The sequence below is a fragment of the Otolemur garnettii genome, unplaced genomic scaffold (genome assembly GCF_000181295.1).
Source record: "Otolemur garnettii isolate 467f Iridium unplaced genomic scaffold, OtoGar3 scaffold00004, whole genome shotgun sequence".
NCBI classification, from domain to species: domain Eukaryota; kingdom Metazoa; phylum Chordata; class Mammalia; order Primates; family Galagidae; genus Otolemur; species Otolemur garnettii.
In genome coordinates this window covers 1,323,980-1,343,328 of record NW_003852399.1, presented here as the reverse complement: position 1 = coordinate 1,343,328, position 19,349 = coordinate 1,323,980, and the positions used below count along the sequence as shown (strand labels likewise).

Sequence of the window (19,349 nt, the reverse complement as noted above, 5' to 3'; positions counted from 1 at the left end):
TGTCAGGGAAAGAAGGAACATTTCAAGTTCATGTAGTTTCCCATGCAAGTAGACTACTCTCTGGTAACCAGGCACAGAGATACACACACGACTCACAGGTGTGAGGATGTGGCGATAACTGGGCATCTGCTGGGTACTGACTCACCGTTTATTCAGACATTAGTATTTATGCAACACCTACTACATACCAGGCGTAAGTGCAGAGCAGGAGGCACAAAAGCCAACTGATCGTCACTGCTCTCACAGAGTGGCCGGTGAGACTCACACATATCAACTGTACTAATAATGAGGACCAAAACGAGGAAAGAGTGTCGAAGATCTGACTGGCAGGAGGGGCCGGGGATCACAGCACCTGTAGAGGGGAGGACTATCTAGGGGGGGAGCAGCAAACCCAGAAGCACACAGGTGGAGGGAAGTGTGCTTTGCCTGGGATGTGGTGCAAAGGCTGGTTAGAATAAGAGTGGGCTCTTCTGTGACCCATTTCACAGGGTGCAGGGCAGTCCTGCGGCCTTAGGTTTCCAGGCACGGAGAGGAATCTTTGAGACTTGCAGGGCACACTGTCTGTGGGGCTCTAGTTTATTTCTTTCTCCTTTCATCCAGTGACTGCTCCAGAAACTCCCAGTGTTCTCCTTAGTGGATCCTTTTCCTTCCCTGCCTAGGAATCTATAATATGGCCCAGCTGGCATGGCAGGGGTGGGCCAAGATGGCTCAGAAACATGAGGGTCGATGAAGAGGACAGGTCAGAACAAACTGAATGAATCCTCACTACATGATAAATGGGCTCAACAGCACTGACAACTGCCTACATGCTTTTATATCCAGCCATCCTTCCTCACATCAGATTGGTGGTAATGATCACCTTTTTAAAGGTAAGGAAATGAAGCTAAATGAACAAGTGGGCTGTAGGCCCCATTGGCAGTTGGTGTACCTAGGAGTCCTCGCCACACATCTATATGCTCTTCACTATCTATTATGATGTCTCAATAGTAACATTAATAATAGCAACAACCATTTATTAAGTACTTATTATGAGGAAGGTACTGTGCTAAGTACCTGTAGTGACTGTACATATGAGACAAATAACGTAGTCACCTTTCACTTTATATATGAAGAAACACAGAGGGAAGGAAAGTCAATTGCCCAAGGTCAAGTAGATGGTAAGGGTCAGAGCTGGGGCACAAGGCTGGCTACCCTCCTGAAGGGTCTGCACTCTGAACTACCACACTCTACTACCTCCCGGTCCTACTCCATCTCCTGAGGGAGATGCCCACAGAGCGCTAGTGCTGGGCCTCCTAGACAGAGTGTTCTGTCACTCTTGAGACATGGATATAAGAAGAGATAAGCTAAACCAGCGTTACCAGGACAAAGACTAAATTTAGTTCTTTCATTTTAAAAAGATGCTCCTTCTAATCATCAATGGGCTATGAGCCCATAACTTTGTACTTAAATATTTCTTTGGTAACTCTCATGAAATCCTCTGAGCTGTGATTTCCTTTAAGGTTAGCATTTCCTTCTAGCACCGTCCTCAATGTTGAGTGTCCTGGGATGGATATCAAATCTTATGCCTTCATAATTTCACAAGCTATAGCAAGAAAGATGTTAAAGAAAGTTTTGTGTTTAGGAAATAAATTGTTGCATCTAATTCCCTTTCTAGGTGGAAGACATTTCAAACAACTGATTGGGAACCCAGTTTGCATGAGCTATGCATGAGTGAACTCGAGACCAACAGGGCTAGAAAAACGTCCTGGCTCTGCTGTGGCCATTCATACATGCATCACCGTGTCAGCAGTGTCAGCAGCTGCTGTCTGACACCCAGAGGCCCAAGTGTCCAGAGTCCTCGTTTAACCTTCCTCTCTGGCTAAAGGGAGTCTCCACTCTCCAAGGACTCTGTGTGTTCTCATGTGTTTGTGACTTTGCCCCTTCTGTTCCTTTCTCCTGCAACTGCTGCCACCTCCTCCTCTTGAATTCTTATACGAACATGGAATTAACATTTTGGAGATATTAAAGAACATCTCCAAAGTCACTTTGTGGGAACTCCTCCCCAGCTGGCCTGACCACATTTGTGTGAGGAGTGGTTCAGGGTGCAGACTGGCAGACAAGCCTGGTTTTGAATTCCAGCTGTATCTCTGTCCAGTGAGTATCAGTTGGATGCTGCTGCTTATTCTGCCAGGCCTCAGTTCCCTTATCTATGAAATGAGAATAACCATAGTACCTACTTTAGATGGGCATGACCATCAAAAGAAATGAGCTATGGAGTGTGGGGCACAGCGCAGTCCACAACAAACACAATATAAACGGTACTATTATTCACGGCTCTTTGACAGAATGTAACAAAAATGATGGTGATAGGAACTCTGCCTTCTCCATCTTTGTAACCCCTCTTTCTAGCACAATGTCTGGCACAGAGCAGTAAGTCCCTGCTGAAAAAAGACAGCACTGACAGTACTGAGTCACTGACTTTGCTGCCCACACACATGGGTGGGCAGGTGGTCAGTTGATGAGAGTCTTGTCACTCTCATAGTTAGGCAAAGGCTACCTGCTATGCCTGAGAAGAAAAACTTATTTAGAAAAAATTCCGAAAATAAGATAGTACTGTAAAGGAGAATGAGGACCAAAGGGCAGAAGCAGCTCACCCCTTTCCCTTTCTCTATGCAATTTAGTAAAGGACCTTGATCCAGCCACAGTGGCTATAAGGCCAGCTACTCAGGAGATTGAGGTGGGAGGATCACCTAAGGCCAGTACTCAAGATCAGCATGGGCAATAAAGGCAACTCTGTCTCTAAAAAAACAAGAAAAAAATTGAAAAAAGGAAAAGGAAAAAGGAAAAGGACCCTGGTATATCCTACAGATGTCTGTAAGAGAGCGCTGTAGATACATACAGGGCAGGCAATGAAAGAAACTGTGGTCCTGACTTTTGGTCACTTAGAGCTTTGAAGCTACAGCCAAGAGTCTTTGGGAGGAAGAGGGCATCACTCAGTAGTGAATGGCTTGGAGCCTCCAGGAATCTTCCGGAATAATGAATAAGAGCCTAGGAGTCAGAAATGAGTTTAAATCCCAGTTCTTGGATTGGTGATCTTATGCAAGTCTTTTGACTTTTTTGTGCTTCGATTTCCTCCTGGGTGCCAGTCCTTGTCTTACAGGGTGGCAGTGACAACTGATTTCCCTAATGTATGAACAAATGCACAGCACCTGTATGTGCCAACAACTGTATGTGCCAACAATCTCCAAAGGGCAGGAGCCATTATTATGTCCAGAACTGTGTGCAAAATGAGGTCAGAGAAGGAGAGAAGTTGACACGAAATATGTTGGAGAATCCAAGAAAGAGAAAAAAATAAATTTTTCTCCACAGGCCCATTTATAAGCCAATACTTCTTCAACTAAGTAAATGTGCAGGCCTCAGGTCAGACATTCTAAATGCTGAGCCTTTTAACCTGAGGTTCTGGCACTGAAATATGAGAAGGGGATAATGGCATAGCTTTTCATCCATTACCTGCACGCGCTCTCCCTCTCTCTCTCTCTAAATCTGCACAATTTTGAGTCTCAGTGGTCAAAGATGAAAAATATGATTCCCATAGGTTTACTTAGGCAGGGACTGGTAGAATCTGGATCAGAACTTAGGCTTCTGGAATGTTCATTCTGTGCATGTTACAGCTTCCAATCACTATCAGACAGTTCTATAAATACCAAAGGATGGTGGTCCTGAGGGAAACTACTGTCAGGTATTAATTAAAAGAATCTCAAGGGTCAGAACAGGATTAATCTTATAGCCACTATAAACTAGATGATTAGTTTTATCTATCTATCTAACTGTATATTAGGTTATATAGTTATATAATTATATATCTAACTATATATAAGCCACAGCTTTTAAGGTATAATATATATTTCATTATATATCAATTAAAAAATATATATATATTTTGAGATAGAGTCTAGCCTGTTGCCCCAGGCTAGAATGCTATGACTCTATTAAGTCACAGCAACTTCAAACTCCTGGGTTCAAGCAATCCTCCTGCCTCAGCCTCCTGAGTAGCTGGGACTACAGGCACCTGCCACCATACCTGGCTAATTTTTCTATATTTAGTAGAGATGGGGTCTTGCTCTTGCTCAGGCTGGCCTCAAACTCCTGAGCTCAGGTGATCTACCTGCTTTAGCCTCCCAGAGGGCAAGGATTACAAGTGTGAGCCACAGGGCCTGGCTAGATATTAATTTTATATATGTATGTGTGTATCTATATCTCTATATATCTTTTATATATATCTATATATAAAAATTATATTATCAATATACATTATATAATTCTTATATATAAATTTTTTAATATGTATTTTTATATATATATAATTTTTCCCCCTCTTTCCTGTAGGAACCTTAGGGTCAAATCTGTGGTCCACTTCCAGCCACTGTATATTACCTTATGTTATGCATTTTGTAAAAAGAGTCACACTTCCAGATTCCATCTTGCTGCGCTACCTTTATTCTCCCTTTGTTCTCATTTTCTTATTTAAATTGAGTTAAAAAGAGCTGATATAATGTAGGTTATTAAAAAAGAGGTTTAGGCGGCACCTGTGGCTCCAAGGAGTAGGGCGCCAGCCCCATATGCCAGAGGTGGTGGGTTCAAACCTGCCCTTGGCCAAAACCTGCAAAAAAAAAGGGGGGGGGGCTTAATGAAATGCTGCCTGAAAACTGATCAAGTCTCCACAAAATGCACACTTACCCACAGGACCATTTTTTTTCTTACCAACAGCCTGCCTTAGGAGCCTCCTGAGACAGATGGCTAAATTCCTCACAGACTCAGAGCTTTGGTAATATGATGCCAGGGCTATTTTGGGTGCTGTGGACATTTTGGTTCTGACAGTGAAAAGGTAGAGTGGCCCTCCTGCCTGCATAGAGCTGGAACCCTACACCAAGGTGCCGTGCTGCTGAGGGATGAGGTGGTGGCCAGCGGGGTGTGTGGTGTTTGCTGGGCTACCACTATCCTGTGCTATCCATGTCAGTACCAAACCATGGGCACAAAAACCACTGCCACGAGGAGGAATGACCAGTGGCTGACTCGCCTGCCTTTCAGCATGGAGCAGCATATGGGGAGTGTGAAGAGTGCTGGCTCTGGGCCACTAGGCTAGAGACGCATCCTGGGGCCCCACGTACAGTGAGAAATGGGCAAGTTACTTCAACTTCCCGCATCTGTGACCTTACAGTCGAAGGAATAGCATTTTCTGCTCTGTGCAACTGTGGTTAAGAATTAGGTAAGTTAATACATGCAAAGTGCTTACAACTGCGCTTAGTACTACGTGAGGGCCCTTACAAGGGCTAACCTTGTAAAATATTTACATGTGTAGATTTTTATCTGAATATTCTAAATAATAAAGCATTTTTATCTTTTTTTTTTTTTTATGAGCCATAAACCTCTATCAAGAATTTTTAAAGGCATGGAATGGAATTTGAGGGGAGGAAAGACAGAGCCTTTGTTAAAGGAGGAAGTGCGGCCTCCTGTCAAGTAGTTCTGACCCTCGCTCTCACAAATGTCTCAGTGTCAACTGTCTGGCTTATTTCCCCCGGCCTATTCCACTCATCTTCTTACAGACCAGCATGGAGGACAGGGCAGTGCTAATAAGTGGCAGAGAGAAAGTGTGGTCATCAGTGGAGCCAGGACCTATCAGTCAAGGAGACTGCAAACAAGCTGAATGCCAGAGGCACTGAGACCAGAAACAGAATGTGGCAGGAGAAACAATCACAGGTACAAGCTTTAAAATTTGACAGGTGGAAACTTCCCCCGGCTAAGGAAAGAGGCTTCTGCACTGCAGGCAGGTCACAGGAGTGATGACAGTGCTGCTGCCCAGCTGGCTAGTGTGACTGTCAGGGGCAGAGGAGTGGTGTCAACAGGTGGCTTATAAGCAGACGGGTGAGGGGACACACACTCACTGGAAACAGGTCTCGTCTTGCCTACTTCACAAGCTCTATTCTTTACATCAGGGGTTCATCCCAAATGCTTTCCTAACATTAAGTTTAGAGAGCTCTCTCGTGAATGTGAACGAGGAAAATTCCAGGCACGGCAGAGAAAAGAGGAATATGTCTGATAGTCACATGACAGCTATCTTCTCTGGAAACTACAAACAGTGCGGACCAAAATAAGGGGTGAAGACTTTTGGGGATGTTAGGATGGGGTGAATGTATTTTGCATGTGAGGTGGATATGACTCTCTGGGAAACGGAGGGCAAGCTGTGGTAGGATAAAAAATGGCCACACAAAGGTATTAAGTCCTAGTCCTTGAGACTTGTCAATTTGACCTTATCAGGAAAAAGTCTTTACAAATGAAATTAAAGATCTTGAGATGAGAAGATTAACACAGGAAATTCAGGTGTGTACTAAATACAATCACATAAATCTTTATAAGAATGTGGCAAATGGAGTTTTGAGATCACAGAGAGAAGGCAGGGAGAGCAAGATGACCACGGAGGCTAGACTGAAGTGGTGTGGCCACAGTCCAAGGAATGCCCGGAGCCATGGGAGGCTAAGAGAGGCAAGGAGCAGATTCTTTCCACAGATCCTCTGGAGGGAGCCAATCCATGCTGGATCTTGGATTCTAGCCTCTAGAACTGAGAGAATAAAAGTCCATTGTTTTGAGACATCAAGTTTGTGGCAGCCTCAGGAAACTAACACAGGTTTCCACCATCCAGCCAAATGCCAGGCTGAGGAGAACAGCAACAGTAAGGAACATGTACTGAGTGCTTTCTTTGTTCCTGTTCTATGTGTCTTTCTCAGTTAATCTTCCTGGCAACCCTACGCATAATATAGGTACTATTACTAGCCTTCTATCACAGCTAGAGAACTGAGTGCTGAACCAAAGATACTTAGAAAGCCACAGGGCCACCACACAGTAGAGACAGAATTGGAAACCAGTCAGTGTGACACTGAATCCACACTCTCTGCTGAGAGAAAGAGCGCGTACCCTCATAAGGAGTTCCTGTGCTGAGAAAGACAGGTCAGGACTCAGAATCACTGAGACAACCCCTACGCCACAGTGACTAGTGGGGGTGGGTGACGGTGGTCAGACTGGGGAAAGCAGGAGAGCTGGTCTTGAAAGATGACTTTATGCATTAACACAAAGGAATAGAGGGAGGAATATGTCCTCAGTATGCCTGAGGACATACTGTAACTAAAGGCTCAGATCTGAGAGCAAACAGTGAAAATTTGGGGGACTTGCTTACCTCTACATGGAAGACATGTCTTGTTTGGGGTGACCAGTGAGGCCTGGGGAGAGCTAAGAGGCTGCTTCCCTGCTGCCTCCCACACCTGGAGTCTACTTCCCAGTCCTGATCTTATAGTCCAAAGGCCCTGGTCTTTATAGGCTGAGGAGACATGGAGGTTTAGGGGAATGCAAGAGTGCTGGGAAGAGGGGTGCACACAGGGAACCTGCAGGCATGAGGGAGGAATGTTGCCGAGGAGGCTGATCCCCTATGTGCCTCAGTCTGGCCTCTATCTTTGGCTTCCAGATACAGTGTTAAAAGAAGGTAGGGAGGGATAAAAACAAGCAGTGATCATACAACTCAAAAGTATAGACACCAGGATCAGAGCAACTTTAAATGAGAAGTCCAGCTGTTTGTGTGTGGCCTGCGAAGTCGATGACATGTGAAGAATTGTTACTTTTGGCTTGGCGCCTATAGCTCAACCGGCGAAGGCGCCAGCCACATACACCTAAGGTGGCGGGTTCGAATCCCCAGCCCGGACCCGCCAAACAACAATGACGGCTGCAACCAAAAAATAGCCGGGCGTTGTGGCGGGCGCCTGTGGTCCCAGCTACTTGGGAGGCTGAGGCAGGAGACTCGCTTGAGCCCAGGAGTTGGAGGTTGCTGTGAGCTGTAATGCCACGGCACTCTACCCAGGGGGACAGCTTGAGGCTCTGTCTCAAAAAAAAAAAAAAAAAAAAGAATTGTTACTTTTGCCAAGGATCAATTTTGATTTTTGTTCTTCAAGGCAGGCTGTAGCAACAGACTCTCAGCTGGTGAGAACTAGCAGATGGCTCAGTGTCCACATCTGGGAAAGGCTCTAATGTTCCCTGTGTATTGTTGGGTGCTCTTATAAATTGTTAACAACCTTGTTTCTTAGTGAAAAATGCTCCCTGGCCCACCAACACTAGAGGGGAAAAAGGGCCAGCTTCTAGTCCTGCTGTTGAGTGAAGAGAAAGAAATTTTAAAGCGTAGTGACTTTCAGGTTAGAAAACAGAAATGTGGTAAATTTATTTGCGACATGTTTTGAGTCTATATAACATGAATACAAGCACTTTACACAGAGTTAAGCCTCAACTTAAATAAAACCAATCAAACAAGAGGACTAAAAGTGAGAGAAAGTAGGAGATGAGGTTAATTTGTTATTTGTGGTGTGAAAGTCTGTACAGCGAATTTGTGACTATCAATGCAGTATTATTTGGGGAGGGGAGAACAATCAGGGGATTTTGAAGGCCATGGAATGCAGTTTCTAAAACGTCCAGTGTTCTGTGTTCTGTGCACCTGCACCCCTGTTGTTCTTGCCTGGCTTGACACTGGGAACTAACTTGTTAGCACCAATCTCAATCGTCTCCTCCTCTCTGAACCCGCCCTGGCTTTTCCCTAAAGTTTGCGACTCAATTTTCCAGCATTTCCACAGTATTTAGGTAAGATGTCTATCCTGACAATAAAGGCCTACCCACATGTCCCTCAGTAGATCCTGAGATCTGTGGATTGAGAAGGCCCGGCCCACACAATGAGATAGTTAAGTGCCCCCAAAATAAGCAAGCAGAGTCAGAGACTGAATGGCTTAACACACAGACATGTCCCCGAACACACATCTGGGCATCTGGACCAGATGATGAGCAGGGATGCCAATCTGTTCCTCAAAACTCAAAAAATTCAGAATTGGGATAAGCCTTTGAGGAAGCCTTTAAAAGCATTATCTCAACTATCATCCTGATAAGCACAATTAAAAAATAAAAGAGAAGAAAATCACAATGAAACAAAGGCAGGAGGTGGTGAGACACACAAACTAACACACTCATTCAGCAAAACTTCTCTGCATGCCCATCACGGACTAGGACTCTGCCAGAATATGGGGTGACCTCTAAATTGCTAGCAAACCAGCAGTAAAGATGGGAATTGTATCCCTGTAGACAGGCACTTGTCCCTTCCAGTCAATGTCACTGAATTGATTAAACTAGCTGACTCTGGGTAGGTTTATTAATACTTAAGTGATAACTGACTGTCACTGAGTGCCAACCATGATTCCAGTAAACATAGGAGAGAACTAGATGAACAAAAGACCCTGCTCTCACAGAGCCTGCAGTGTCGTGGGGCAGAGTGGCATAAATCAAATATTTCTCAATTGTGATAAGGTGCTGGGGAGGACATGGCTAGGGAGGAAGCTCCTTCAGAGAGGAAGGTCAGGGGGCAAATATGCAAGCTGACAACTAAAAGATGAAAGGAGATGGCCTTTCATGGAGTTTGACAGAGCTCCAGGGAGTGAAAGGGCCCTCAGGAGGTAAGAGAGTGTATCCAAGAAGCGAGAGAAGGCCAGTAGCAAGAGCAGAGTAGATAGGAGCCTAATTGTGCAGGGGTCTGTAAGCCCTGGTGTGAGGGATTTGCATTTATCTGAAGCAAAACAGAAAATCTTTAAGTTTATATTTTATAGGAAAACCATTTTGGACCTTGTGAGAAAAGTGGATTATTTTGCTTTCTAAGCAGCTGCCATTATGATTAAATGAGATATAGAAAGTGCTCAGCACCTTTACAACCATTAATAGTGTTTAAAGGCCCCAAATATTGGCTCGGCACCTGGAGCTCAGTAAGTAGGGTGCCAGCCACATACACTGAGGCTGGCGGGTTTGAGCCTGGCACAAGCCTGCTAAATAACAATGACAACTGCAACCAAAAAATAGCTGGGTGTTGTGGCGGATGCCTGTAGTCCCAGCTACTTGGGAGGCTGAGGCAAGAGAATCACTTAAGCCCAAGAGTTTGAGGTTGCTGTGAGCTGTGACGCCATGGCACTCTACTGAGGGGAACTCAAAAAAAAAACCAAAAGCCTCAAATATTTTTCAAAATGTTCCGTGGCCTTAAGAGGCAGGTATAATCATATTCATACCTATCCAAGTCCTCACGCGGTAGGCGTGCATTTTAGTACTTTCTGAATGTGCTAACTGTCCCCTGCCCAGTGGAGCCCCACACACTGCCTGGCCCCAGGCAGCATTTGCCCTGACTTTAGGATAACTTACCCCAAGGAATTGCGCCTTTGTTTGGGGGCCCATGAGGTAGAGGGCTGGGAGGGTCGGATAGGGTTCTCTTGTGTCCGGGTGGTGGGGGAGGAGGCCTCTTCTTGGAAAGGGTGGAGCTGCCACTAGAGGTCTGGGTGCTTAGAGGGAGTGTTGAAGGTGGGCCAGTTGGACCTAGAAAGGAAATTGAATGGGGGCAGGAAGGTTAATCCCAGTCTCTCAGACACAACACAGTCAGTATGCAGCCACTTCCACACACCAAAATGTGGCATGATACACAGAGACAGAAGCAAAAGGTTGTATGTGGCCAAGTCTATCAATCTAGTACCTCACAAATAGGATTTTTAAAAATTGTTGGTTAAAAAATACAATTTCAACAAAGGAAAGAAGAATGTGTGCTTTTAAGGAACAAAAGGCCAGCCGACAAAGGCTACTCCTGGATCTAGGTCATCATTTTGGTACAATGGGAAAAATAAAACACACAGTGTACAATTGAAACCAATAACTCACCATAATCATCATAAAATCTACTGAGTAGGAAGGAACACAGCACTACCAGCAAAATCAATAGAAAAACAGCAGAGAATAGGCTACACTTTCAATGAGACACCAGTTACAACATAACAGCATTCATACAATACAATGTTTCACTCTCCAACTTTTTTTTTCAGTTAGCAAACTGCCTAAAGTTTTTCTCAAAAACAAAAAACTTTTCTAAATAATGAAGAACTTGATATAAAGTGTTCCCTAGGAACAACTAAAATCTGAAAGTCTTTTATCCTCCACTTCTTCATTGTTCTAGAAATCATACACCACCCATCTATTTATTATATTGGAGGCCTGAATAGTAGTTATACAGATTAGACATCGATTTCTATAGATTTAACAAAAAGACTCAATTTTCTCCAGAGATGAAGACGGGACAGCAGGATTGGTATTAATATTCTAAAACACTATATCATACCATTTGACTTTTGGAACTGATGTCTTAAGAAAAAAATAGTTTGTTTTTAAAAGCTATTATGGAAGTTGTATACATGTGCTTGGTTTCGTTTATTCAGAGTGACACTAAAGTGGCTGGTATTCACCAGGCACTACATGCTGGGCACTTTGGCAAACACTTCTTTATTTAAGTGAATGGTTTAACCATGTTCATGGACATGCTTCTGCAAACATTAAGAGAAAAAAAAGGAAAAAGGAAAGAAACAAAAAACTAAGAACACTGCCACATCAAATGTTTAACACAGGACAGGAGATATCTGGTAATCCAGAAAGGCTCCAAAAGAGCTTTTTACATTCTGTGTATTAAAAGAAAAGCTTAATTACTACTAGCCTCCCTCCTTGGTAAAGTAAGCTCTAATGATTCCCATTATCAATTACCAGTCAGGACCAACGTTGACTTATTTCTCAAAGACAGTCTAGTCTTGAAAGCAAACACTATTAATCTCAGTAAAATTATGATCTACTTTAGGATTAAATGGCCATAGCTGTGTAATTTGTTCTCTATCCTACTGATGTGATACTCGATGGACACCTTATGTTTACCCTAAATCAACTCTGTTTTTTTTTTTTATTGAATGGTAACTATGTACATTAATGCACTTCTGGGGTACAGTGTGGGGTTTTCACATGCAATCCGAAATACTTCCATCAAACTGGTTAACACAGCCTTCATGTCGTTTTCTCAGTTATTGCTTTAAAACGTTCACATTCTACTCTTAGAAAGATTCACCTGTACCCCTAGTTTTTTTTTTTTGAGACAGAGCCTCAAGTTGTCGCCTTGGGTAGAGTGCCGTGGCATCACAGCTCACAGCAACCTCCAACTCCTGGGCTCAAGCGATTCTCCTGCCTCCACATCCCAAGTAGCTGGGACTACAGGTGCCCGCCACAACGCCCGGCTGTTTTTTGGTTACAGCTGTCATTGTTGTTTGGCGGGTCCAGGCTGCATTTGAACCCGCCAGCTCAGGTGTATGTGGCTGGTGCCTTAGCCGGTTGAGCCACAGGTGCCGAGCCTAAATCAACTCTTAATTATGGTATCAGTCACTGCACTGCAGTTTCAGAAAACATTTTATTTTGTATCAGTAAGGTGATTTTTTATGGCTTTGCATCTGTATAATGCTTTGTATTTTTCTTTTCTTTTTTTTTTTTTTGAGACGGAGCCTCAAGCTATCCCCCTGGGTAGAGTGCCATGGCATCACAGCTCACAGCAACCTCCAACTGCTGGGTTCAAGCGAGTCTCCTGCCTCAGCCTCCCAAGGAGCTGGGACTACAGGTGCCCGCCACAACGCCTGGCCATTTTTTGGTTGCAGCCATCATGTTGCTTGACGTGCCCGGGCTGGGGATTCGAACCCGCCACCTTAGGTGTATGTGGCTGGAGCCTTAGCCGCTTGAGCCACAGGCGCCGAGCCATGCTTTGTATTTTTCAAAATGCATTTGTGTATACTCTTTCTCCTGATTTTTTTCTAAAACATTTAAAATTTTTTGGATATATAATAACTGTACCTCTTAATTTTCATTAACAACCTTGTTACTGTATGTGGGTTGGGTATTATAGTTCCCATTTTGTAGCCAAGAAAGTGGGGGCTTGTCCTGATTAAAGTCCCACAGCTGTGGGTGGCAGAGTGGGATAATGCAGGTCTCCAGGACCCAAAGCTCTCAACCCATGAAACAATGCTGCTGGTTCCCAAAAGCCAGGGCAGTTTTCCTGCTCTTGGCACACAAGAAGGAAAAACAACAAACGCTCAATATCAGGAACTGTAATTTTCCTCTTGGAAATAAATGGATAATAGATAATTGACAATGGTGAGTCTGTAGCAACTGCCTCTTTATCGCCATCTAGGGATTTCCTGATGTAGCGCATCAGACCAAAAAGCCATCCTCTGTCTAACCACAAACCCAGCAAAATCCTGACCCCTGAATCATCTCAAACATGAATAGATTAGTACATCACATGCCATTACATACTTTTCTTTCTGACTTCCTTCATATAACTGATTACAATCTATAATTAGGTATGTCTTTGTTTCCTTACATACCTGTCTCTCCCATAAGACTGCAGATCCTATTAAGGCCAGGCATTTCTCTGGCTTGCTATATAGTACATATTAACTAAATAAATTGATGAATAAATCTCCACTTCTGTCTTTTTAAGGCCAGTGATTTCCTTAAGAACGACAACATATCGCAACTGATCAAAAACTGGGGAGGGAGGCTCAGTGCCTGTGGCTCAAGTGGCTAAGGCGCCAGCCACATACACCTAAGGTGGCGGGTTCGAATCCCCAGCCCGGGCCCGCCAAACAACAATGATGGCTGCAACCAAAAAATGGACAGGTGTTGTGGCGGGCACCTGTAGTCCCAGCTACTTGGGAGGCCGAGGCAAGAGACTCGCTTGAGCCCAGGAGTTGGAGGTTGCTGTGAGCTGTGATGCCATGGCCCTCTACCCAGGGGGATAGCTTGAGGCTCTGTCTCAAAAAAAAAAAAAAACTGGGGAGGGGAAAGATGGCATGGAGGGACAGTGTTGAGTTTGAAAGGCATAGTCAATACTATATTGACAATTTCATACTTGGAAAATAGACCGACCTCTTGTTTTATAATATAATCTACAGAAAGGAAGATGCCACAAAATCTTGGCTGACAGGCCATGAGTTAAAAAAGGTTGAAAAATATTATATAAACCCCAGAAAAGTAGACTTACATTTTTTTAAGATTTAAAGAGCTCAGGAGATCATCGCAATTACTAACAAGTTCCAAAGCACTAAAGGAGCTCTTTGGTGCTAAATAAATCTAGGTCTGAGAATGGTGGCTCATGTCTGTAATCCCATCACTTTGGGAGGCAAAGGTGAGAGGACTGCTTGAGGCTAGGGGTTTGAAACCAGCCTGGCATGGCAGCCCCCATCTCTACTGGAAAAAAGAATTAGCTGGGTGTGGTGGTGTATGCTTGTAGTCCCAGTCCCTGCTACTTGGAAGGCTGAGGTGGGGGGATCACTTGAGCCCCAAGAATCTGGAACAGTGACTGCACCACTATACTCCAGCTTGCCTGACAGAATGAGATGCTGTCTCTAAAAAACAAAAAAAGAACTTGAGTATTGGCTCAGTCAGGAAAATGCAATTCTGGCAGGACATCGAAAGATGAAACAAAACAAACTTAACATGTAAAGGAGTGGAGGCAAGATTAGTCAATTGTGGAGGAGACACAGAGGTTGACTAATACAGCTAATTTTCTCCCCTTAACTCTGTCAGGGGCTTCCAGAAATAAGAAGAAAAAACACCTCAATCCTCTTCTGCCACTAACATTGGCTGCTATGTCAAATTATCTTCTGTTTCCTCTTAAACACACGGGTCTAGTCTTCCGAAGCTGCTGTGAATAACTATGAGGTTAAATAATTAGAAGGTCTTTTGGGAGCAGACAAAGCATATCACTCTTCCTGAGGATTTATGTGTTAGTTTAGCATCAGCTGTCACATTCCAAGAGGCTGAACCATTCAGAAGAGTGTTTTCTCCACCACGAGAAAGTGTCCCTGCCCTTAAAAAGAGGTATATGACAGGCCTAGTGATCTGCAGGGATGGAGGAAAAGCCACAATCAGAAAAAGTCTTTGATAACTGTTTGCAGACACCCACCAGTGTTTCTCCTCAGCCACCCTTTACTCTGAAGGTGCTTCTGGCTCCTCTCTCATGTATCAGGCGTTGTGCTCCTGACGCAGGTCTGTCCTCAAGGCATTCTCTGTCCTGTTCTCCCCATGCCATTGCATGCTTGTGTTCTCTGAGGGGTTCTCGGACTCGCTTTTTACTGCTCTCCTTTGGCAAAAGCAGCTCCTGTGCAGATGACTCTTTAGCCCTAACTGTGCTGCTGCTGGGTCACTTCCCACATCTCCAACAGCTTGTTGGTCACTCCACTGGGACATCTGCTGTGACTTCAACTCCATTGGTCCCTACTGACCCAACCTGAGCTGTGCTGCCATAAGCACCTCAGTGTCCTCAGCCCAGGGATGCCTCTAACTAAGGCCTACCCCAGAAGCGTACCGGGCATATAGCCAGGGCGTGGGAAGCTCACCACTAGGGGTAGGATGGGAGAGTTCTTGGTTGGCACAATGTGCATTGCTTTAGTGCAGGTGTCCTGAAACCATGGCCTGTGGGCCACATGTGGCCTGCCTAGAACATTTATCTGGCCCGCGGGGTGTTTTTGCCTGTCCTGCTTAGCAGCCGACTCGGCCCGGGACCCGCAGTCTGGTCCTCCAACTGTCTGAGGGACAGTGAACTGGCCCCCTATTTAAAAAGTTTGAGGACCCCTGCTTTAGTGACTTAAGCACTGAAGGCCCTAACTTCACCACAGTGCAAAATCTCAATGCAGCAAAACTGCACTTGTACCCCATCAATATATACAAATAAAAAAAAAATGGAAAAATGACATGGAGGAGTCATTTATATTTAAATATATATGCATATAACACACACATATTTAAAAAAGAAATCTATTCCTAAGATCATGATCAACATGCATTTCCAATCTCCTCTTCCACTTTCTGCAATTTCTACAGCCACCATTTACTGAGTATTATGTGCCTGACCTAAAACTTAGAAGTTGGGAATTTTATATCCATTGCTGAGAACTTTAGAAAACATTAATGTTATGGTTACTGGCATCATTAGTAAGCATTTTATTATTATTTTGTTTGTTTATTTATTTGTAGACAGAGTTTTATTTTGTTGCCCTCGGTAGAGTATCCCAGTGTCACAGCTCTCAGCAACCTCCAACTCTTGGGCTTAAGTGATTCTCTTGCCTCAGCCTCCCAAGTAGCTGGGGCTATAGGCGGCCATTACAACACCTGGCTATTTTTTTGTTGCAGTTGTCATTGTTGTTTAGATGGTCTGGGTTGAGTTTGAACCTGCCAGCCTTGGTGTATGTGACTGGTGCTGTAACCACTGTGTTACGGGCACCGAGCCCCTTCGTATGCATTTTAAGGGTAAAAGATGCAAGGTTCAGAAAGTTTAGGAGCTTGGCTGGTCATAGTAAATGACCAGCCAAGTCCAGTATCCTCCTGGCTCCAGGCACAAAGGCTGCTTCTCCTCCTCTTAACGGCAGCATGTGCTCTCTGGCCAAAATAGCCAGAGACACAACTGAGTTCTCCCCTCATCTTGACATCGCCTCTTTTTTTTCTTTTTCTTTTTAGTTAACAATGCGATTGTACATATTTACTGGATACAGAGTGACATCTGAATACACATCCATGACGTGTGATGATCAAATCAGGGTAGGCAGTACATCCATTACCTCAATATGTTTATCATTTTTTGTGTGTTGTGAACATTAAAATCCTCACCTCTAGGCTCGGCGCCTGTGGCTCAACCAGCTAAGGCGCCAGCCACGTACACCTAAGGTGGCGGGTTCGAAGCCCCAGCCCGGACCCGCCAAACAACAATGACGGCTGCAACCAAAAAATAGCCGGGCGTTGTGGCGGGCGCCTGTGGTCCCAGCTACTTGGGAGGCGGAGGCAGGAGACTCGCTTGAGCCCAGGAGTTGGAGGTTACTGTGAGCTGTAATGCCACGGCACTCTACCCAGGGGGACAGCTTGAGGCTTTGTCTCAAAAAAAAAAAAAAAAAAAAAAACCTCACCTCTAGCTTTTTTTTTTTTTTTTGAGACAGAGTCTCATGCTGTCACCCTGGGTAGAGTGCTGTGGCATCATAGCTCACAGCAACTTCAAACGCTTGGGTTTAAGCAATTCTCTTGCCTCAGCCTACCAAGTAGTTGGGACTACAGTTACCCGTCACAACACCCAGCTATGTTTTTGTTGCAGTTGTTTAGCTGGCCTGGGCCAGGTTCGAACCTACCACCCTCGGTGTATGTGGCTGGTGCTGTACCACTGTGGTATGGGGTGTCGAGCCCCTTTGTACATTTTTAAATGGGATTATTATTTTCGCTGTTGAGTTGTTTGAACTCCTTGTATATTCTGGATATTAGTCCCTCGTTGGATTAACAGTTTGTAAATATTTTCTCCTATTCTGGTGGCCTCTCTTCACTTTATTTACCATTTCTTTTGATGTGCATAGCTTTTTAGTTTGATATTGTCCTGCTTGTCTATTTTTGTTTTTGTTGCCTGTGCTACTAACGTTCTTAACCATAAAAGCTTTGCCTAAACCAGTATTTGGAATCATTTCTCCTACTTAGGTTTATTGTTTTAGGTCTTACATCTTGGACTCTAATGTTGAGTTGACTTTTGTATATGGTGAGAGATAAGGGGTCTAGTTTCATTCTCGTGCATAAAGATATCCAGTTTTCCCAGCACCACTTATTGAAGAGGGTGTCCCTTCCTTAACTTGGGTTTTTGATGTCTTTGTCAAAAATCATTTGGCTGTAAAAAAAAGTTGCTTTATTTCTGGGTTCTCAGTTTTGTGTTTTGTTCTACTGGTCTGTGTGTTTTTATATCACAACTATACTGTTTTTGTTACTACAGCTCTGCAGTATATTCTGAAGGCAGGTAGTGTAATGCCTTCAGTTTTGTTCTTTGTTTTTGGTATTGCTTTGGCTATTGCTATTTGGTCTTTTGTGGTTCCATACAAATTTCCGTATTTTATTTTTCTATTTTTATGAAGAATGTCATTGGAATTCTGAAAGAGACTACAGTGAATCTGTAGATTGCTTTGGGCAGTATGGTCATTTTGACAACATTAATGACAAGATTATAACTCATATAATCTATGAGTGTGGTTAGACTTTCCTTTTTTTTTTTAATGTCTTCTTCATTTTCTTTTATCTGTATTTTATAGTTTAGATTATAGAGAGCTTTAATCTCTTGGGTTAGATTTATTCCTAAGTCTTTTACACTTATTTTTTTTTTTTTGCAGCTATTGTAAACAGGATTGCTTTCTTGATTTTTTTGAAGCTTGTTATTGATGTACAGAAATGCTACTGATTTTTTGTATGTTTATTTTATATCCTGCCACTTTACTGAATTTGTTGATTACTTCTATAAGTTTTTTGGTAGAGTCTTTATTTTTTACTATATAAAAGATTATGTTCTCTTCAAAAAGGACAATTTGTGACTTCTTTTCCTGTTCAGATGTCCTTTTTTGTTTTTCCTTGGCAACTGCTCTGGAGAGGACTTTGAGTACTACTGAATAGGAGTAGTGAAAACATCCTTGTCTTGTTTCAATTTTTAGAGAAAAGACTTCAGCTTTCCCCCACTCAGTATAATTTAGCTGTGGGTCTGTCACATATGGCCTTTATTGTGTTGAGGTATGTTCCTTATATACTTAATTTGTTGCAAGTTTTTATCATGAAGGGATGTTGAATTTTATCAGATGCCTTTTCTATGTCTACTGAGATGATCACACGGTGTCTGTCCTTCATTTTGTTGATGTGGTGCATCTGACATTTGTTGACTTGCATATGTTGACTCATCCTTGTACCCCTGGGATAAATCCCACTTGATCATAGTGTATTATCTTTTTGTTGTGCTGTTGGATTTGGTTCGCTAGTATTTTGTGGATGTTTGCATCGGTGTTCATGAGGGATATTGGTCTGTCGCTTTCTTTTTGTTGTTGTTTTTCTCTGGTTTTGGTATCCTGGTAATGCTGGACTCACAGAGCGAATTAGAAAGAAATCTCTCCTCTTCAATTTTTTGGAACAGTTTACAAACAGATATTAGTTCTTCATTCAGAGTTTGGTAGAATCCAGTAGTAAAGCCATCCGGTCCTAGGCTTTTTCTTTGTTAGACTTTTTATTACTGATTCAATCTTCTAACTTATTACCCATCTCCTCAGGTTTTCTATTTCTTTTTGGTTTAATTTTGGTATGTTATATATGTCTAGGATTTATTTGTTGGCATACAGTTGTAGTAACAGTCTCCAACCATCCTTCATATGTCTATAATATCAGTTGCAATGCTTCCTTTTTTGTCTCTATTTTTTTTTTTTTTTTTTGAGACAGAGCCTCAAGCTATCCCCCTGGGTAGAGTGCTGTGGCATCACAGCTCACAGCAACCTCCAACTCCTGGGCTCAAGCGAGTCTCCTGCCTCAGCCTCCCAAGTAGCTGGGACCACAGGCACCCGACACAATGTCCGGCTATTTTTTGGTTGTAGCCTTCATTATTGTTTGGTGGGCCGGGCTGGATTTGA

At 43.4% G+C, this 19,349-nt stretch overlaps 1 protein-coding gene across 1 annotated transcript in view; it reads right to left on the bottom strand.

Moving 5' to 3' along the window:
- ASAP1 (ArfGAP with SH3 domain, ankyrin repeat and PH domain 1) overlaps positions 1-19,349 on the bottom strand; it is a 345,855-nt gene that overhangs the window by 20,650 nt on the left and 305,856 nt on the right. Inside the window, exon 24 of the mRNA XM_003782341.2 lies at positions 10,240-10,410. Coding sequence (XP_003782389.1) covers positions 10,240-10,410 — 171 coding nt within the window. The remainder of the gene's footprint in view (positions 1-10,239; positions 10,411-19,349) is intronic.